General features: G+C 44.4%; 1 protein-coding gene and 18 non-coding genes across 19 annotated transcripts in view; 18 read left to right on the top strand and 1 right to left on the bottom strand.

Moving 5' to 3' along the window:
* eogt (EGF domain-specific O-linked N-acetylglucosamine (GlcNAc) transferase) overlaps positions 1–18880 on the bottom strand; it is a 40236-nt gene extending 21356 nt beyond the window's left edge. The window contains exons 1-7 of the mRNA XM_076156390.1: positions 18820–18880; positions 17881–17987; positions 17242–17494; positions 16926–17023; positions 16571–16679; positions 16255–16349; positions 16055–16159 (exon numbers count right to left, since the gene is read on the bottom strand). Coding sequence (XP_076012505.1) covers positions 16055–16159; positions 16255–16349; positions 16571–16679; positions 16926–17023; positions 17242–17445 — 611 coding nt within the window. The 5' untranslated portion in view covers positions 17446–17494; positions 17881–17987; positions 18820–18880. The remainder of the gene's footprint in view (positions 1–16054; positions 16160–16254; positions 16350–16570; positions 16680–16925; positions 17024–17241; positions 17495–17880; positions 17988–18819) is intronic.
* trnae-cuc (transfer RNA glutamic acid (anticodon CUC)) lies at positions 31–102 on the top strand. Its single transcript has one exon. It is a non-coding gene; the product is annotated as a tRNA-Glu (tRNA).
* trnae-cuc (transfer RNA glutamic acid (anticodon CUC)) lies at positions 2803–2874 on the top strand. The gene has a single exon. It is a non-coding gene; the product is annotated as a tRNA-Glu (tRNA).
* trnae-cuc (transfer RNA glutamic acid (anticodon CUC)) lies at positions 4186–4257 on the top strand. Its single transcript has one exon. It is a non-coding gene; the product is annotated as a tRNA-Glu (tRNA).
* Positions 4879–4950, top strand: trnae-cuc (transfer RNA glutamic acid (anticodon CUC)). The gene has a single exon. It is a non-coding gene; the product is annotated as a tRNA-Glu (tRNA).
* Positions 5571–5642, top strand: trnae-cuc (transfer RNA glutamic acid (anticodon CUC)). The gene has a single exon. It is a non-coding gene; the product is annotated as a tRNA-Glu (tRNA).
* On the top strand, positions 6263–6334 carry trnae-cuc (transfer RNA glutamic acid (anticodon CUC)). The gene has a single exon. It is a non-coding gene; the product is annotated as a tRNA-Glu (tRNA).
* Positions 6957–7028, top strand: trnae-cuc (transfer RNA glutamic acid (anticodon CUC)). Its single transcript has one exon. It is a non-coding gene; the product is annotated as a tRNA-Glu (tRNA).
* trnae-cuc (transfer RNA glutamic acid (anticodon CUC)) lies at positions 7648–7719 on the top strand. The gene has a single exon. It is a non-coding gene; the product is annotated as a tRNA-Glu (tRNA).
* trnae-cuc (transfer RNA glutamic acid (anticodon CUC)) lies at positions 8342–8413 on the top strand. Its single transcript has one exon. It is a non-coding gene; the product is annotated as a tRNA-Glu (tRNA).
* Positions 9035–9106, top strand: trnae-cuc (transfer RNA glutamic acid (anticodon CUC)). Its single transcript has one exon. It is a non-coding gene; the product is annotated as a tRNA-Glu (tRNA).
* Positions 9729–9800, top strand: trnae-cuc (transfer RNA glutamic acid (anticodon CUC)). Its single transcript has one exon. It is a non-coding gene; the product is annotated as a tRNA-Glu (tRNA).
* trnae-cuc (transfer RNA glutamic acid (anticodon CUC)) lies at positions 10422–10493 on the top strand. Its single transcript has one exon. It is a non-coding gene; the product is annotated as a tRNA-Glu (tRNA).
* Positions 11115–11186, top strand: trnae-cuc (transfer RNA glutamic acid (anticodon CUC)). The gene has a single exon. It is a non-coding gene; the product is annotated as a tRNA-Glu (tRNA).
* On the top strand, positions 11807–11878 carry trnae-cuc (transfer RNA glutamic acid (anticodon CUC)). The gene has a single exon. It is a non-coding gene; the product is annotated as a tRNA-Glu (tRNA).
* On the top strand, positions 12502–12573 carry trnae-cuc (transfer RNA glutamic acid (anticodon CUC)). Its single transcript has one exon. It is a non-coding gene; the product is annotated as a tRNA-Glu (tRNA).
* On the top strand, positions 13194–13265 carry trnae-cuc (transfer RNA glutamic acid (anticodon CUC)). Its single transcript has one exon. It is a non-coding gene; the product is annotated as a tRNA-Glu (tRNA).
* Positions 13771–13842, top strand: trnae-cuc (transfer RNA glutamic acid (anticodon CUC)). Its single transcript has one exon. It is a non-coding gene; the product is annotated as a tRNA-Glu (tRNA).
* trnae-cuc (transfer RNA glutamic acid (anticodon CUC)) lies at positions 14464–14535 on the top strand. The gene has a single exon. It is a non-coding gene; the product is annotated as a tRNA-Glu (tRNA).
* Positions 18881–19494: the final 614 nt, after the last annotated feature.

The raw sequence follows: 19494 nt of genomic DNA on the forward strand, positions 1-19494 counted from the left end.
TGTCAAAAGTGCTAAATCTCCTCCAACAAGTCCCTGATGGTCTAGTGGTTAGGATTCGGCGCTCTCACCGCCGCGGCCCGGGTCCGATTCCCGGTCAGGGAATTCTTTATGGCCTGCACTACTGTATAATTATTCAAGTTAGTCTCTAAGACTAAGGGTGATATTTGCTCGTACTCGCTACTTGTGCCCAGGCCTTCACCAATCAAGAGGAAGCTCAAGTAAATGCTTCAGAACAAATCAGATGCAGACCTCCCCGAGAAGAATGCTGTGACCTTTGGTCACTTCTACGAAACAGGCGATGGAAAAAGACATCTTTGATCAAACCTGTGAATAAAACCGTGATTGTCTGCATAGCATCATACTCGCTACTAGTGCACAGGCCTTGTCATTCTTGCACAGAACACAATGTTACTGCTGAAGAAAAGCTGCCACAAACCATTACTCCAATTCTGTGTCTAGCCCGTGATGAGTTGCCGCACGTCCCTAAGAAGTACACTGGGACCTTTGGTGATGTCCACCAAACAGGCAACGGAATACATGACTTCACAGAGACAGGGCGATACATGAAAAACGACTGAGGACAATCGATGTAAATTGTATTGTTTCTAATCCATCACAGACATGTTTGATCAGACCTGTGGATGAAACCCTTATTGTCTACATAACTAGTCATAAAGACATGTGCGGTCTATTGTCAAAAGTGCTAAAATTCCCCCAACAAGTCCCTGATGGTCTAGTGGTTAGGATTCGGTGCTCTCACCGCCGCGGCCCTGGTCCGATTCCCGGTCAGGGAATTCTTTATGTTCTGCACTGCTGTATAATTGTTCAAGTAAGTCTCTAAGAGTAAGGGTGATATTTGCTCATACTCGCTACTAGTGCCCAGGCCTTCACCAATCAAGAGGAAGCTCAAGTAAATGCTTCAGAACAAATCAGATGCAGACTTCCCCGAGAAGAACGCTGTGACCTTTGGTCACATCTACGAAACAGGCGATGGAAAAGACATCTTTGATCAAACCTGTGAATAAAACCATGATTGTCTGCATAGCATCATACTCGCTACTAGTGCACAGGCCTTGTCATTCTTGCACAGAACACAATGTTACTGCTGAAGAAAAGCTGCCACAAACCATTACTCCAATTCTGTGTCTAGCCCGTGATGAGTTCCCGCACGTCCCCAAGAAGTACACTGGGACCTTTGGTGATGTCCATCAAACAGGCAACGGAAAACATGACTTCAAAGAGAGACAGGGGGATACATGAACAACGACTGAGGACAATCGATGCAAATTGTATTGTTTCTAATCAATCACAGACATGTTTGATCAGACCTGTGGATGAAACCCTTATTGTCTACATAACTAGTCATAAAGACATGTGCGGTCTATTGTCAAAAGTGTTAAAATCTCACCCAACAAGTCCCTGATGGTCTAGTGGTTACGATTCGGCGCTCTCACCGCCGCGGCCTGGGTCCGATTCCCGGTCAGGGAATTCTTTATGGCCTGCACTGCTGTATAATTGTTCAAGTTAGTCTCTAAGAGTAAGGGTGATATTTGCTCATACTCGCTACTAGTGCCCAGGCCTTCACCAATCAAGAGGAAGCTCAAGTAAATGCTTCGGAACAAATCAGGTGCAGACTTCCCCGAGAAGAACGCTGTGACCTTTGGTCACATCTACGAAACAGGCGATGGAAAAAGACATCTTTGATCAAACCTGTGAATAAAACCGTGATTGTCTGCATAGCATCATACTCGCTACTAGTGCACAGGCCTTGTCATTCTTGCACAGAACACAATGTTACTGCTGAAGAAAAGCTGCCACAAACCATTACTCCAATTCTGTGTCTAGCCCGTGATGAGTTGCCGCACGTCCCCAAGAAGTACACTGGGACCTTTGGTGATGTCCACCAAACAGGCAACGGAAAACATGACTTCACAGAGACAGGGGGATACATGAACAACGACTGAGGACAATCGATGTAAATTGTATTGTTTCTAATCCATCACAGACATGTTTGATCAGACCTGTGGATGAAACCCTAATTGTCTACATAACTAGTCATAAAGACATGTGCGGTGTATTGTCAAAAGTGCTAAAATCTCCCCCAACAAGTCCCTGATGGTCTAGTGGTTAGGATTCGGCGCTCTTACCGCCGCGGCCCGGGTCCGATTCCCGGTCAGGGAACTCTTTATGGCCTGCACTGCTGTATAATTGTTCAAGTTAGTCTCTAAGAGTAAGGGTGATATTTGCTCATACTCGCTACTAGTGCCCAGGCCTTCACCAATCAAGAGGAAGCTCAAGTAAATGCTTCGGAACAAATCAGGTGCAGACTTCCCCGAGAAGAACGCTGTGACCTTTGGTCACATCTACGAAACAGGCGATGGAAAAAGACATCTTTGATCAAACCTGTGAATAAAACCGTGATTGTCTGCATAGCATCATACTCGCTACTAGTGCACAGGCCTTGTCATTCTTGCACAGAACACAATGTTACTGCTGAAGAAAAGCTGCCACAAACCATTACTCCAATTCTGTGTCTAGCCCGTGATGAGTTGCCGCACGTCCCCAAGAAGTACACTGGGACCTTTGGTGATGTCCACCAAACAGGCAACGGAAAACATGACTTCACAGAGACAGAGGGATACATGAACAACGACTGAGGACAATCGATGTAAATTGTATTGTTTCTAATCAATCACAGACATGTTTGATCAGACCTGTGGATGAAACCCTTATTGTCTACATAACTAGTCATAAAGACATGTGCGGTCTATTGTCAAAAGTGCTAAAATCTCCCCCAACAAGTCCCTGATGGTCTAGTGGTTAGGATTAGGCGCTCTCACCGCCGCGGCCCGGGTCCGATTCCCGGTCAGGGAATTCTTTATGGCCTGCACTGCTGTATAATTGTTCAAATAAGTCTCTAAGAGTAAGGGTGATATTTGCTCATACTCGCTACTAGTGCCCAGGCCTTCACCAATCAAGAGGAAGCTCAAGTAAATGCTTCAGAACAAATCAGATGCAGACTTCCCCGAGAAGAACGCTGTGACCTTTGGTCACATCTACGAAACAGGCGATGGAAAAGACACCTTGATCAAACCAGTGAATAAAACCATGATTGTCTGCATAGCATCATACTCGCTACTAGTGCACAGGCCTTGTCATTCTTGCACAGAACACAATGTTACTGCTGAAGAAAAGCTGCCACAAACCATTACTCCAATTCTGTGTCTAGCCCGTGATGAGTTGCCGCACGTCCCTAAGAAGTACACTGGGACCTTTGGTGATGTCCACCAAACAGGCAACGGAAAACATGACTTCACAGAGACAGGGGGATACATGAACAACGACTGAGGACAATCGATGTAAATTGTATTGTTTCTAATCCATCACAGACATGTTTGATCAGACCTGTGGATGAAACCCTTATTGTCTACATAACTAGTCATAAAGACATGTGCGGTCTATTGTCAAAAGTGCTAAAATATCCCCCAACAAGTCCCTGATGGTCTAGTGGTTAGGATTCGGCGCTCTCACCGCTGCGGCCCTGGTCCGAATCTGGTCAGGGAATTCTTTATGGCCTGCACTGCTGTATAATTATTCAAGTTAGTCTCTAAGACTAAGGGTGATATTTGCTCATACTCGCTACTAGTGCCCAGGCCTTCACCAATCAAGAGGAAGCTCAAGTAAATGCTTCAGAACAAATCAGATGCAGACCTCCCCGAGAAGAACGCTGTGACCTTTGGTCACATCTACGAAACAGGCGATGGAAAAAGACATCTTTGATCAAACCTGTGAATAAAACCGTGATTGTCTGCATAGCATCATACTCGCTACTAGTGCACAGGCCTTGTCATTCTTGCACAGAACACAATGTTACTGCTGAAGAAAAGCTGCCACAAACCATTACTCCAATTCTGTGTCTAGCCTGTGATGAGTTGCCGCACGTCCCCAAGAAGTACACTGGGACCTTTGGTGATGTCCACCAAACAGGCAACGGAAAACATGACTTCACAGAGACAGGGGGATACATGAACAACGACTGAGGACAATTGATGTAAATTGTATTGTTTCTAATCCATCACAGACATGTTTGATCAGACCTGTGGATGAAACCCTTATTGTCTACATAACTAGTCATAAAGACATGTGCGGTCTATTGTCAAAAGTGCTAAAATGTCCCCCAACAAGTCCCTGATGGTCTAGTGGTTAGGATTCGGCGCTCTCACCGCCGCGGCCCGGGTCCGATTCCCGGTCAGGGAATTCTTTATGGCCTGCACTGCTGTATAATTGTTCAAGTAAGTCTCTAAGAGTAAGGGTGATATTTGCTCATACTCGCTACTAGTGCCCAGGCCTTCACCAATCAAGAGGAAGCTCAAGTAAATGCTTCAGAACAAATCAGATGCAGACTTCCCCGAGAAGAACGCTGTGACCTTTGGTCACATCTACGAAACAGGCGATGGAAAAAGACATCTTTGATCAAACCAGTGAATAAAACCATGATTGTCTGCATAGCATCATACTCGCTACTAGTGCACAGGCCTTGTCATTCTTGCACAGAACACAATGTTACTGCTGAAGAAAAGCTGCCACAAACCATTACTCCAATTCTGTGTCTAGCCCGTGATGAGTTGCCGCACGTCCCTAAGAAGTACACTGGGACCTTTGGTGATGTCCACCAAACAGGCAACGGAAAACATGACTTCACAGAGACAGGGGGATACATGAACAACGACTGAGGACAATAAATGTAAATTGTATGGTTTCTAATCCATCACAGACATGTTTGATCAGACCTGTGGATGAAACCCTAATTGTCTACATAACTAGTCATAAAGACATGTGCGGTCTATTGTCAAAAGTGCTAAAATATCCCCCAACAAGTCCCTGATGGTCTAGTGGTTAGGATTCGGCGCTCTCACCGCCGCGGCCTGGGTCTGATTCCCGGTCAGGGAATTCTTTATGGCCTGCACTGCTGTATAATTGTACAAGTAAGTCTCTAAGAGTAAGGGTGATATTTGCTCATACTCGCTACTAGTGCCCAGGCCTTCACCAATCAAGAGGAAGCTCAAGTAAATGCTTCAGAACAAATCAGATGCAGACTTCCCCGAGAAGAACGCTGTGACCTTTGGTCACATCTACGAAACAGGCAATGGAAAAGACATCTTTGATCAAACCTGTGAATAAAACCATGATTGTCTGCATAGCATCATACTCGCTACTAGTGCACAGGCCTTGTCATTCTTGCACAGAACACAATGTTACTGCTGAAGAAAAGCTGCCACAAACCATTACTCCAATTCTGTGTCTAGCCCGTGATGAGTTGTCGCACGTCCCCAAGAAGTACACTGGGACCTTTGGTGATGTCCACCAAACAGGCAACGGAAAACATGACTTCACAGAGACAGGGGGATACATGAACAACGACTGAGGACAATTGATGTAAATTGTATTGTTTCTAATCCATCACAGACATGTTTGATCAGACCTGTGGATGAAACCCTAATTGTCTACATAACTAGTCATAAAGACATGTGCGGTCTATTGTCAAAAGTGCTAAAATATCCCCCAACAAGTCCCTGATGGTCTAGTGGTTAGGATTCGGCGCTCTCACCGCTGCGGCCCGGGTCCGATTCCCGGTCAGGGAATTCTTTATGGCCTGCACTGCTGTATAATTGTTCAAGTAAGTCTCTAAGAGTAAGGGTGATATTTGCTCATACTCGCTACTAGTGCCCAGGCCTTCACCAATCAAGAGGAAGCTCAAGTAAATGCTTCAGAACAAATCAGATGCAGACTTCCCCGAGAAGAACGCTGTGACCTTTGGTCACATCTACGAAACAGGCGATGGAAAAGACATCTTTGATCAAACCTGTGAATAAAACCATGATTGTCTGCATAGCATCATACTCGCTACTAGTGCACAGGCCTTGTCATTCTTGCACAGAACACAATGTTACTGCTGAAGAAAAGCTGCCACAAACCATTACTCCAATTCTGTGTCTAGCCCGTGATGAGTTGCCGCACGTCCCTAAGAAGTACACTGGGACCTTTGGTGATGTCCACCAAACAGGCAACGGAAAACATGACTTCACAGAGACAGGGGGATACATGAACAACGACTGAGGACAATAAATGTAAATTGTATTGTTTCTAATCCATCACAGACATGTTTGATCAGACCTGTGGATGAAACCCTAATTGTCTACATAACTAGTCATAAAGACATGTGCGGTCTATTGTCCAAAGTGCTAAAATATCCCCCAACAAGTCCCTGATGGTCTAGTGGTTAGGATTCGGCGCTCTCACCGCCGCGGCCCGGGTCCGATTCCCGGTCAGGGAATTCTTTATGGCCTGCACTGCTGTATAATTGTTCAAGTAAGTCTCTAAGAGTAAGGGTGATATTTGCTCATACTCGCTACTAGTGCCCAGGCCTTCACCAATCAAGAGGAAGCTCAAGTAAATGCTTCAGAACAAATCAGATGCAGACTTCCCCGAGAAGAACGCTGTGACCTTTGGTCACATCTACGAAACAGGCGATGGAAAAGACATCTTTGATCAAACCTGTGAATAAAACCATGATTGTCTGCATAGCATCATACTCGCTACTAGTGCACAGGCCTTGTCATTCTTGCACAGAACACAATGTTACTGCTGAAGAAAAGCTGCCACAAACCATTACTCCAATTCTGTGTCTAGCCCGTGATGAGTTGCCGCACGTCCCCAAGAAGTACACTGGGACCTTTGGTGATGTCCATCAAACAGGCAATGGAAAAAATGACTTCAAAGAGAGACAGGGGGATACATGAACAACGACTGAGGACAATCGATGCAAATTGTATTGTTTCTAATCAATCACAGACATGTTTGATCAGATCTGTGGATGAAACCCTTATTGTCTACATAACTAGTCATAAAGACATGTGCGGTCTATTGTCAAAAGTGCTAAAATCTCCCCCAACAAGTCCCTGATGGTCTAGTGGTTAGGATTCGGCCCTCTCACCGCCGCGGCCCGGGTCCGATTCCCGGTCAGGGAATTCTTTATGGCCTGCACTGCTGTATAATTGTTCAAGTAAGTCTCTAAGAGTAAGGGTGATATTTGCTCATACTCGCTACTAGTGCCCAGGCCTTCACCAATCAAGAGGAAGCTCAAGTAAATGCTTCAAAATAATCAGATGCAGACTTTCCCGAGAAGAACGCTGTGACCTTTGGTCACATCTACGAAACAGGCGATGGAAAAGACATCTTTGATCAAACCAGTGAATAAAACCATGATTGTCTGCATAGCATCATACTCGCTACTAGTGCACAGGCCTTGTCATTCTTGCACAGAACACAATGTTACTGCTGAAGAAAAGCTGCCACAAACCATTACTCCAATTCTGTGTCTAGCCCGTGATGAGTTGCCGCACGTCCCTAAGAAGTACACTGGGACCTTTGGTGATGTCCACCAAACAGGCAACGGAAAACATGACTTCACAGAGACAGGGGGATACATGAACAACGACTGAGGACAATAAATGTAAATTGTATTGTTTCTAATCCATCACAGACATGTTTGATCAGACCTGTGGATGAAACCCTAATTGTCTACATAACTAGTCATAAAGACATGTGCGGTCTATTGTCAAAAGTGCTAAAATATCCCCCAACAAGTCCCTGATGGTCTAGTGGTTAGGATTCGGCGCTCTCACCGCCGCGGCCCGGGTCCGATTCCCGGTCAGGGAATTCTTTATGGCCTGCACTGCTGTATAATTGTTCAAGTAAGTCTCTAAGAGTAAGGGTGATATTTGCTCATACTCGCTACTAGTGCCCAGGCCTTCACCAATCAAGAGGAAGCTCAAGTAAATGCTTCAGAACAAATCAGATGCAGACTTCCCCGAGAAGAACGCTGTGACCTTTGGTCACATCTACGAAACAGGCGATGGAAAAGACATCTTTGATCAAACCTGTGAATAAAACCATGATTGTCTGCATAGCATCATACTCGCTACTAGTGCACAGGCCTTGTCATTCTTGCACAGAACACAATGTTACTGCTGAAGAAAAGCTGCCAAAAACCATTACTCCAATTCTGTGTCTAGCCCGTGATGAGTTGCCGCACGTCCCCAAGAAGTACACTGGGACCTTTGGTGATGTCCATCAAACAGGCAACGGAAAACATGACTTCAAAGAGAGACAGGGGGATACATGAACAACGACTGAGGACAATCGATGCAAATTGTATTGTTTCTAATCAATCACAGACATGTTTGATCAGACCTGTGGATGAAACCCTTATCGTCTACATAACTAGTCATAAAGACATGTGCGGTCTATTGTCAAAAGTGCTAAAATCTCCCCCAACAAGTCCCTGATGGTCTAGTGGTTAGGATTCGGCGCTCTCACCGCCGCGGCCCGGGGCCGATTCCCGGTCAGGGAATTCTTTATGGCCTGCACTGCTGTATAAATGTTCAAGTTAGTCTCTAAGAGTAAGGGTGATATTTGCTCATACTCGCTACTAGTGCCCAGGCCTTCACCAATCAAGAGGAAGCTCAAGTAAATGCTTCGGAACAAATCAGGTGCAGACTTCCCTGAGAAGAACGCTGTGACCTTTGGTCACATCTACGAAACAGGCGATGGAAAAAGACATCTTTGATCAAACCTGTGAATAAAACCGTGATTGTCTGCATAGCATCATACTCGCTACTAGTGCACAGGCCTTGTCATTCTTGCACAGAACACAATGTTACTGCTGAAGAAAAGCTGCCACAAACCATTACTCCAATTCTGTGTCTAGCCCGTGATGAGTTGCCGCACGTCCCCAAGAAGTACACTGGGACCTTTGGTGATGTCCACCAAACAGGCAACGGAAAACATGACTTCACAGAGACAGGGGGATACATGAACAACGACTGAGGACAATAAATGTAAATTGTATTGTTTCTAATCCATCACAGACATGTTTGATCAGACCTGTGGATGAAACCCTAATTGTCTACATAACTAGTCATAAAGACATGTGCGGTCTATTGTCAAAAGTGCTAAAATATCCCCCAACAAGTCCCTGATGGTCTAGTGGTTAGGATTCGGCGCTCTCACCGCCGCGGCCCGGGTCCGATTCCCGGTCAGGGAATTCTTTATGGCCTGCACTGCTGTATAATTGTTCAAGTAAGTCTCTAAGAGTAAGGGTGATATTTGCTCATACTCGCTACTAGTGCCCAGGCCTTCACCAATCAAGAGGAAGCTCAAGTAAATGCTTCAGAACAAATCAGATGCAGACTTCCCCGAGAAGAACGCTGTGACCTTTGGTCACATCTACGAAACAGGCGATGGAAAAGACATCTTTGATCAAACCTGTGAATAAAACCATGATTGTCTGCATAGCATCATACTCGCTACTAGTGCACAGGCCTTGTCATTCTTGCACAGAACACAATGTTACTGCTGAAGAAAAGCTGCCAAAAACCATTACTCCAATTCTGTGTCTAGCCCGTGATGAGTTGCCGCACGTCCCCAAGAAGTACACTGGGACCTTTGGTGATGTCCATCAAACAGGCAACGGAAAACATGACTTCAAAGAGAGACAGGGGGATACATGAACAACGACTGAGGACAATCGATGCAAATTGTATTGTTTCTAATCAATCACAGACATGTTTGATCAGACCTGTGGATGAAACCCTTATCGTCTACATAACTAGTCATAAAGACATGTGCGGTCTATTGTCAAAAGTGCTAAAAACTCCCCCAACAAGTCCCTGATGGTCTAGTGGTTAGGATTCGGCGCTCTCACCGCCGCGGCCCGGGGCCGATTCCCGGTCAGGGAATTCTTTATGGCCTGCACTGCTGTATAAATGTTCAAGTTAGTCTCTAAGAGTAAGGGTGATATTTGCTCATACTCGCTACTAGTGCCCAGGCCTTCACCAATCAAGAGGAAGCTCAAGTAAATGGTTCGGAACAAATCAGGTGCAGACTTCCCTGAGAAGAACGCTGTGACCTTTGGTCACATCTACGAAACAGGCGATGGAAAAAGCGGCTTTGATCAAACCTGTGAATAAAACCGTGATTGTCTGCATAGCATCATACTCGCTACTAGTGCACAGGCCTTGTCATTCTTGCACAGAACACAATGTTACTGCTGAAGAAAAGCTGCCACAAACCATTACTCCAATTCTGTGTCTAGCCCGTGATGAGTTGCCGCACGTCCCCAAGAAGTACACTGGGACCTTTGGTGATGTCCACCAAACAGGCAACGGAAAACATGACTTCAAAGACAGACAGGGGGATACATGAACAACGACTGAGGACAATCGATGTAAATTGGATTGTTTCTAATCCATCACAGACATGTTTGATCAGACCTGTGGATGAAACCCTAATTGTCTACATAACTAGTCATAAAGACATGTGCGGTGTATTGTCAAAAGTGCTAAATCTCCCCCAACAAGTCCCTGATGGTCTAGTGGTTAGGATTCGGCGCTCTCACCGCCGCGGCCCGGGTCCGATTCCCGGTCAGGGAATTCTTTATGGCCTGCACTGCTGTATAATTGTTCAAGTAAGTCTCTAAGAGTAAGGGTGATATTTGCTCATACTCGCTACTAGTGCCCAGGCCTTCACCAATCAAGAGGAAGCTCAAGTAAATGCTTCGGAACAAATCAGGTGCAGACTTCCCCGAGAAGAACGCTGTGACCTTTGGTCACATCTACGAAACAGGCGATGGAAAAAGACATCTTTGATCAAACCTGTGAATAAAACCGTGATTGTCTGCATAGCATCATACTCGCTACTAGTGCACAGGCCTTGTCATTCTTGCACAGAACACAATGTTACTGCTGAAGAAAAGCTGCCACAAACCATTACTCCAATTCTGTGTCTAGCCCGTGATGAGTTGCCGCACGTCCCCAAGAAGTACACTTGGACCTTTGGTGATGTCCACCAAACAGGCAACGGAAAACATGACTTCACAGAGACAGGGGGATACATGAACAACGACTGAGGACAATCGATGCAAATTGTATTGTTTCTAATCAATCACAGACATGTTTGATCAGACCTGTGGATGAAACCCTTATTGTCTACATAACTAGTCATAAAGACATGTGCGGTCTATTGTCAAAAGTGCTAAAATCTCCCCCAACAAGTCCCTGATGGTCTAGTGGTTAGGATTCGGCGCTCTCACCGCCGCGGCCCGGGTCCGATTCCCGGTCAGGGAATTCTTTATGGCCTGCACTGCTGTATAATTGTTCAAGTTAGTCTCTAAGAGTAAGGGTGATATTTGCTCATACTCGCTACTAGTGCCCAGGCCTTCACCAATCAAAAGGAAGCTCAAGTAAATGCTTCGGAACAAATCAGGTGCAGACTTCCCCGAGAAGAAAGCTGTGACCTTTGGTCACATCTACGAAACAGGCGTTGGAAAAAGACATCTTTAATCAAACCTGTGAATAAAACCGTGATTGTCTGCATAGCATCATACTCGCTACTAGTGCACAGGCCTTGTCATTCTTGCACAGAACACAATGTTACTGCTGAAGAAAAGCTGCCACAAACCATTACTCCAATTCTGTGTCTAGCCCGTGATGAGTTGCCGCACGTCCCCAAGAAGTACACTGGGACCTTTGGTGATGTCCACCAAACAGGCAACGGAAAACATGACTTCACAGAGACAGGGGGATACATGAACAACGACTGAGGACAATCGATGTAAATTGTATTGTTTCTAATCCATCACAGACATGTTTGATCAGACCTGTGGATGAAACCCTTATTGTCTACATAACTAGTCATAAAGACATGTGCGGTCTATTGTCAAAAGTGCTAAATCTCCCCCAACAAGTCCCTGATGGTCTAGTGGTTAGGATTCGGCGCTCTCACCGCCGCGGCCCGGGTCCGATTCCCGGTCAGGGAGTTCTTTATGGCCTGCACTACTGTATAATTATTCAAGTTAGTCTCTAAGACTAAGGGTGATATTTGCTCATACTCGCTACTAGTGCCCAGGCCTTCACCAATCAAGAGGAAGCTCAAGTAAATGCTTCAGAACAAATCAGATGCAGACCTCCCCGAGAAGAACGCTGTGACCTTTGGTCACATCTATGAAACAGGCGATGGAAAAAGACATCTTTGATCAAACCTGTGAATAAAACCGTGATTGTCTGCATAGCATCATACTCGCTACTAGTGCACAGGCCTTGTCATTCTTGCACAGAACACAATGTTACTGCTGAAGAAAAGCTGCCACAAACCATTACTCCAATTCTGTGTCTAGCCCGTGATGAGTTGCCGCAAGTCCCCAAGAAGTACACTGGGACCTTTGGTGATGTCCACCAAACAGGCAACGGAAAACATGACTTCAAAGAGAGACAGGGGGATACATGAACCACGACTGAGGACAATTGATGTAAATTGTATTGTTTCTAATCAATCACAGACATGTTTGATCAGACCTGTGGATGAAACCCTAATTGTCTACATAACTAGTCATAAAGACATGTGCGGTCTATTGTCAAAAGTGCTAAAAACTCCCCCAACAAGTCCCTGATGGTCTAGTGGTTAGGATTTGGCGCTCTCACCGCCGCGGCCCGGGTCCGATTCCCGGTCAGGGAATTCTTTATGGCCTGCACTGCTGTATAATTGTTCAAGTTAGTCTCTAAGAGTAAGGGTGATATTTGCTCATACTCGCTACTAGTGCCCAGGCCTTCACCAATCAAGAGGAAGCTCAAGTAAATGCTTCAGAACAAATCAGGTGCAGACTTCCCCGAGAAGAACGCTGTGACCTTTGGTCACATCTACGAAACAGGCGATGGAAAAAGACATCTTTGATCAAACCTGTGAATAAAACTGTGATTGTCTGCATAGCATCATACTCGCTACAAGTGCACAGGCCTTGTCATTCTTGCACAGAACACAATGTTACTGCTGAAGAAAAGCTGCCACAAACCATTACTCCAATTCTGTGTCTAGCCCGTGATGAGTTGCCGCACGTCCCCAAGAAGTACACTGGGACCTTTGGTGATGTCCACCAAACAGGCAACGGAAACAAGACTTCACAGAGACAGGGGGATACATGAACAACGACTGAGGACAATCGATGTAAATTGTATTGTTTCTAATCCATCACAGACATGTTTGATCAGACCTGTGGATGAAACCCTAATTTTCTACATAACTAGTCATAAAGACATGTGCGGTCTATTGTCAAAAGTGCTAAAATCTCCCCCAACAAGTCCCTGATGGTCTAGTGGTTAGGATTCGGCGCTCTCACCGCCGCGGCCCGGGTCCGATTCCCGGTCAGGGAATTCTTTATGGCCTGCACTGCTGTATAATTGTTCAAGTAAGTCTCTAAGAGTCACATCTACGAAACAGGCGATGGAAAAAGATGGAAAAAGACATCTTTGATCAAACCTGTGAATAAAACCGTGATTGTCTGCATAGCATCATACTCGCTACTAGTGCACAGGCCTTGTCATTCTTGCACAGAACACAATGTTACTGCTGAAGAAAAGCTGCCACAAACCATTACTCCAATTCTGTGTCTAGCCCGTGATGAGTTGCCGCACGTCCCCAAGAAGTACACTGGGACCTTTGGTGATGTCCACCAAACAGGCAACGGAAAACATGACTTCACAGAGACAGGGGGATACATGAACAACGACTGAGGACAATCGATGCAAATTGTATTGTTTCTAATCAATCACAGACATGTTTGATCAGACCTGTGGATGAAACCCTTATTGTCTACATAACTAGTCATAAAGACATGTGCGGTCTATTGTCAAAAGTGCTAAAATCTCCCCCAACAAGTCCCTGATGGTCTAGTGGTTAGGATTCGGCGCTCTCACCGCCGCGGCCCGGGTCCGATTCCCGGTCAGGGAATTCTTTATGGCCTGCACTGCTGTATAATTGTTCAAGTTAGTCTCTAAGAGTAAGGGTGATATTTGCTCATACTCGCTACTAGTGCCCAGGCCTTCACCAATCAAAAGGAAGCTCAAGTAAATGCTTCGGAACAAATCAGGTGCAGACTTCCCCGAGAAGAAAGCTGTGACCTTTGGTCACATCTACGAAACAGGCGATGGAAAAAGACATCTTTAATCAAACCTGTGAATAAAACCGTGATTGTCTGCATAGCATCATACTCGCTACTAGTGCACAGGCCTTGTCATTCTTGCACAGAACACAATGTTACTGCTGAAGAAAAGCTGCCACAAACCATTACTCCAATTCTGTGTCTAGCCCGTGATGAGTTGCCGCACGTCCCCAAGAAGTACACTGGGACCTTTGGTGATGTCCACCAAACAGGCAACGGAAAACATGACTTCACAGAGACAGGGGGATACATGAACAACGACTGAGGACAATCGATGTAAATTGTATTGTTTCTAATCAATCACAGACATGTTTGATCAGACCTGTGGATGAAACCCTAATTGTCTACATAACTAGTCATAAAGACATGTGCGGTCTATTGTCAAAAGTGCTAAAAACTCCCCCAACAAGTCCCTGATGGTCTAGTGGTTAGGATTTGGCGCTCTCACCGCCGCGGCCCGGGTCCGATTCCCGGTCAGGGAATTCTTTATGGCCTGCACTGCTGTATAATTGTTCAAGTTAGTCTCTAAGAGTAAGGGTGATATTTGCTCATACTCGCTACTAGTGCCCAGGCATTCACCAATCAAGAGGAAGCTCAAGTAAATGCTTCAGAACAAATCAGATGTCCAAAGAAGTATGCTGCGACCTTTTGTCGTGTCCACCAAACAGGCAACAGAAAACATGACTTCACAGAGAGACGGGGGGATACAGGAACTGAGGAGAAATACATATAAATTGAACTGTTTGTAATCCATCAGAGATATCTTTGATCAAACCTGTGAATGAAACCGTGATTGTCCACTTAACTAGTCATAAAGAAATGTGCGGCCAATCGTCAAAAGTGCTCAAACCCTCCCCTAGCAAGTCCCTGATGGCCCAGCGTTTAGGATTCGGCACTTTCACCACCGAGGCCCAGGTCCGATTCCCGGGGAAGGAGTTCATTTTCTACACCTCTATATAATTATTCAAGTTAGTCACTGATTCCGCATCATACTCGCTGCTAGTGCTCAGGCTGTCATCAATCAAGTAACAATGTTACTGTTGCAGACAGGCTTGCCAGAGACCATTATTGCAATCCTGCGTCCAGCCCGTGATGAGTTTGCAACATTTCCCCAAGACATACACTGGGTCCTTTGGTTGTGTCCACAAAACAGGCAACAGAAAACATGATTTCACAGAACGACAGAGGAATACATGAGAACGACTGAAGAGAAATTCAGATAGTGCCTAGGAATAGGTGCTTTCACTGCTGCACCCCGGATTCAATTTCTGAGTTAGATTCTAGGTCAGTGAATTTCTTTACGCCTTGTTAAAAATAAACATGGTTTTACTAATATTATCTTTCTACGCTTTATAATTTATCAAGTTAGTTACCCATTCATCATTATACTCAATAAGAGTGCTCAGATCTTTACCAGTCTGGTGGAACGTTATGTTGGAACTTCAGAACACATCCTCATAATCTCATTGCCGTGAAAGGGAAAGAGGGTGATCATCTTGATTATTAAATCCATCAATCCACCCCCCGCCCCCCCCAACAAAAGTGTTGTGTTCAATCGCAGCGCAAATTTCGAAGCACGCACCGCACCCCTCCCCTCAACAAAAGTTTTGGTGGTGTGACTCAGAAATTTTGTCAGGTAAAAAATGTGCCATGGCTCAAAAAAGCTGAATTTGGAAAACAGTGGTCTAGTGGCTAGGAGTCGGCGCTCTTTGCTGCGGTCTAGATTCCCGGTCCGGGAATTTGTTTTCGGCACATTCTGTAAACTCGAGTTTACAGATATTATCTTGCACCGCTTTATACAAGTTAGTCACCCATTAAGCATCATACTCGCTACTAGTGCTCAGACCGTGACCAATAGAGTGGAAGCTCAAGTAAATGCTTCAGAACACATCCTCAAAATCTCAGGATACAGCAAGGGTGATATTTGCTCAGACTGTCACCAATTGAGAGGAACCTCAAGTAAGAGCAAGAGTATTTGTAAGTGTCTGTGTGTTGCCTCACCAAGATTGTAATGGACTCTTGTGGTCTCCCTCAGCAGCGAGTGCCTGCTTATTCAGATGGCAGTGACCACCAATCTCACCATTTTGAAGGAAGTCTTCATTGTATCTGTGGCATACATAACAGTAAGTTTCACAAGAAGCTGTGTCCGTGCGCACACGCATTTTCCTCGGCAATTCACAATCACTTTCAGATGTACTGACCTCTGATGATTCCTGCGAGGCTTCCGCAAGTCCAGGTAAAGGTTAGTGGCCTTACAGAATCGAGAGTGGCTGCTACATTTGAGTAAAGAGTCCCCCTAGAAAAAAGTAAGAGGTCCATCAATGGTTAAAAAAACAAACAAGATGCACTGGAGAGTAACACTTGATACTTTGTGGTCTGAAAATCATTTTCAGGCCCATTGTTTTGAGATGCCATTTGAATGAAATGGATACCTATGTTTAACAACAAGTCTGCATGTGTTGTTTTTTCCTTTTGAATCAGCAGGCCCCTGGGAACAAAGGAAGTTAGTGAACTTACTGGCTTGCTGGGCTTGCAGAGTGTTTTGATCTCAGAAAGGCGCTCCTTCACGTAGCCAAAATCAGCCTGCTTCCAGAAAAGCTCCTGGGCAGCCTCCAGCGAACGAGTCCTGACAGACCACAAATTTCAGCACAACGTTAAATTAATGATGAAACAGTTAAGATAATACATTATGACGCAGATTGATGAGCTGAATTGGCACACCTTTACTTTAGAAAGAAAATCCTTACTGAAGTAGGTATCGTGTAATAAAGTAAGAAAGTTGTATATTGATGGAAAAATGTCATTAGATTGTTGAGTGCCTGCCATATAGTGTTACTGATTAGATATATGGGAAATGAAAATAGAATTGTACCATCCAGAATCAGCTTTTGTACAGACAGGAAAACCAAAGCGCTTCACTGGATCACAGTTCATCTCGTAGCCCCAACAGGCTACATCCCGCAGAGCATCCTGTTGTGAAAACAAGTGTGATGAGAGAGAGTAAGAGAGGGGTTGAGGGAACGAGAACTTAAGTATTTAGTACTCACGCAATCATAAAAGAAAAACACAAAAACTATTAATTTCTTCAAAAAAAGAAATAGACTCAAAGAGTGGTGTAGCTCTACACTGATAGATACCACAGATTTAGCTCGGTGTTGGAAGAAATACCAACACACTGGATTTCTTACCTTAAAAGGGCACATTGGGTCCCGACGGCATTGCTTGGCCACTCTCTTATTGTTGTAGAGGAAGTAGGGTATATGCTTTGGCGGCAGGGAGATCCTGCTGTAGTTCAGTGGCGACTCTAATGGTTTGCGGTTGGCGTCCTCGGCCTCGTCCGTCGTGACGACAGCATAAGAAACAACTATGCCCAGTGCTACCAACAGCAGCATAGTCAGAATTACGCAGACATGTGAGATAATGACCCCTCTTCACAGCACGCTGAGAAAAAAGTAAACAGAGACACAGTCAGACTTGCACGCTGTGATCTTGGTTTAAAGCCCAATACCACAGCATACAAGCATGTGGGCACAGGCTAGTGTGTGGGAAATTTGCTCCGGGCGGATCTGAGCAGCACATGAGGAAAGGTCCTGTTGCAGGAAATATTACTGACTCTTTTCCTTCAATTGTCTGAGCAGTCAGAAGTGAAACAACAGTCTGAGAACATACATAAACAGTTGGTACTGAATTGAAACATAAGATCAGTTCCTAAATATGCTGTTGTTGAGTTCACTTTGAGGGCAGTGGTTCTCAATGTATTAAAACTCGAGTACCATCAAAACAGCACAAAAGACATTAAAATCTGCTCTGCCAGTTGTAAACCTCACACAAACATTCATATACATGTCCCAGATGGTGTAGTAGTGGGTAGGATTAGGCGCTCTCACTGCCACGGCCAGGAGTCGAGTCCCAGTCTGTTGATGTGCATTTGGGCCTGTACATTTAGCATTAAAACAAATAGCGTTTAGTGGCATCATGATTTATCAAGGTAGTTACTTTTTCAGCATCAAACTGTTTGTACATGATGATACATTATATTAAAAAATAATGAATAAAAATAAAGAAATTAAAAGCAAATCCATAGCAAATAGCTTGGCATAGTGCCCAGAGCTGCTTTACACATACTAAAGCTTGAGAGCCACTGATCTTGTGAAATACTAATTAACCGAAATTTAAATATTTATCATTTGTCTGGGACTCTTGAAACTACTGTGCCCATGTGAAAACACTGTACTGTAACGCTTCGTCGTGACTTTCCGTTACGCAGCTTCATTGTGTTTTCCAGGTTTAAGGCTAAGGGAGAAGCTTTTACGTGTTAAATATGTTCCCCGAGGACACCTAGTTCCACATCCACATTGAGCTCACAGACACGAATGAAAGATTGCGATTAAAGCTGATCCGCTAGCTACTGAAGACTGTTAAGCGCCCATTGTTGAGCTTTAATGTGATGGATTCAATCCGCTCAACATTTCTAAGCTGGCAGTGCGAATAGCGGAGTAAAGGTAGAGACTCTGGTGAAGGAGGTGATAACGCATTACTAACTTTTTCTGTCAGTAGTAAACTATACACTACTTTAACATTACATTAAAATGCGCTACACAAGAGAGAAGTGTATGTCATATGTTTTCTTGTGGCTTGACAAAGATGTTCTGATGTTAGCAGCGACAAAACATTGCCGCGGTGTCAATTGTGCGACCGAAACTAAACTAAGAAACAAACTACGTCAAAAAGAAACTAGTATGGAGTTTGAATGACGAGTAGTTTACCTGAATCCACTGCCTACCGTTCTTCACTAAAGCCTAGATGCTGCAGGTCGCCATAACACCGGAAACCTTATACCGGCATGCAGTATCTCACAACGGACACAGGGTGGAGCTGTGTAGCGCAGTTCCACTTCATAGAATTGCAGTGTTAGTTCTCCGCTGTTAGAAGTCTACAGAAAACTCTTTAGTTCTTTTTATATGTCTAAAGAAGTAAAACTTAAAAATAAAGTCTAAAGAAAACGCTGTCTGTTAAATAGTTTTTCCTTTTCTCCCTGCACCCTTTCACATCTTTTATTTCTTCACAATTTTGTTTTAAGTGTATGTAATTTTGCTCTATTAATTTTATTTGCCTCTTTAATTTTCACAAAGTTGTTTGGAAAATTAAAAATCAGTTTGAAAGCATTTTTGAAATGTGCTTTACTAAGAAACTTTCCTTGCCTTTTAAGGCACTTTAACATTTCGATATTATATATATATTAGTATCTATTGATTACATCATATAATGTATTCTGGACTTGAAAACTAACAAAAAAAACTTGATCAGTATCTTATATAGATCTCATAGCCATGTGTAACTCTTCCTTACAAGTTTGGAGGTACAGTTAAGTATCGGACATGTTTCACCAATAACTATCATACTACATTTGTAGTAGCTATTGTTAGTTTTATTATAACTAT

Source organism: Genypterus blacodes, unplaced genomic scaffold (genome assembly GCF_046128005.1).
Source record: "Genypterus blacodes isolate CSIRO-AG114 ecotype Tasmania unplaced genomic scaffold, CSIRO-AGI_Gbla_v1 ptg000070l_1, whole genome shotgun sequence".
Classification (NCBI taxonomy): Eukaryota; Metazoa; Chordata; class Actinopteri; order Ophidiiformes; family Ophidiidae; genus Genypterus; species Genypterus blacodes.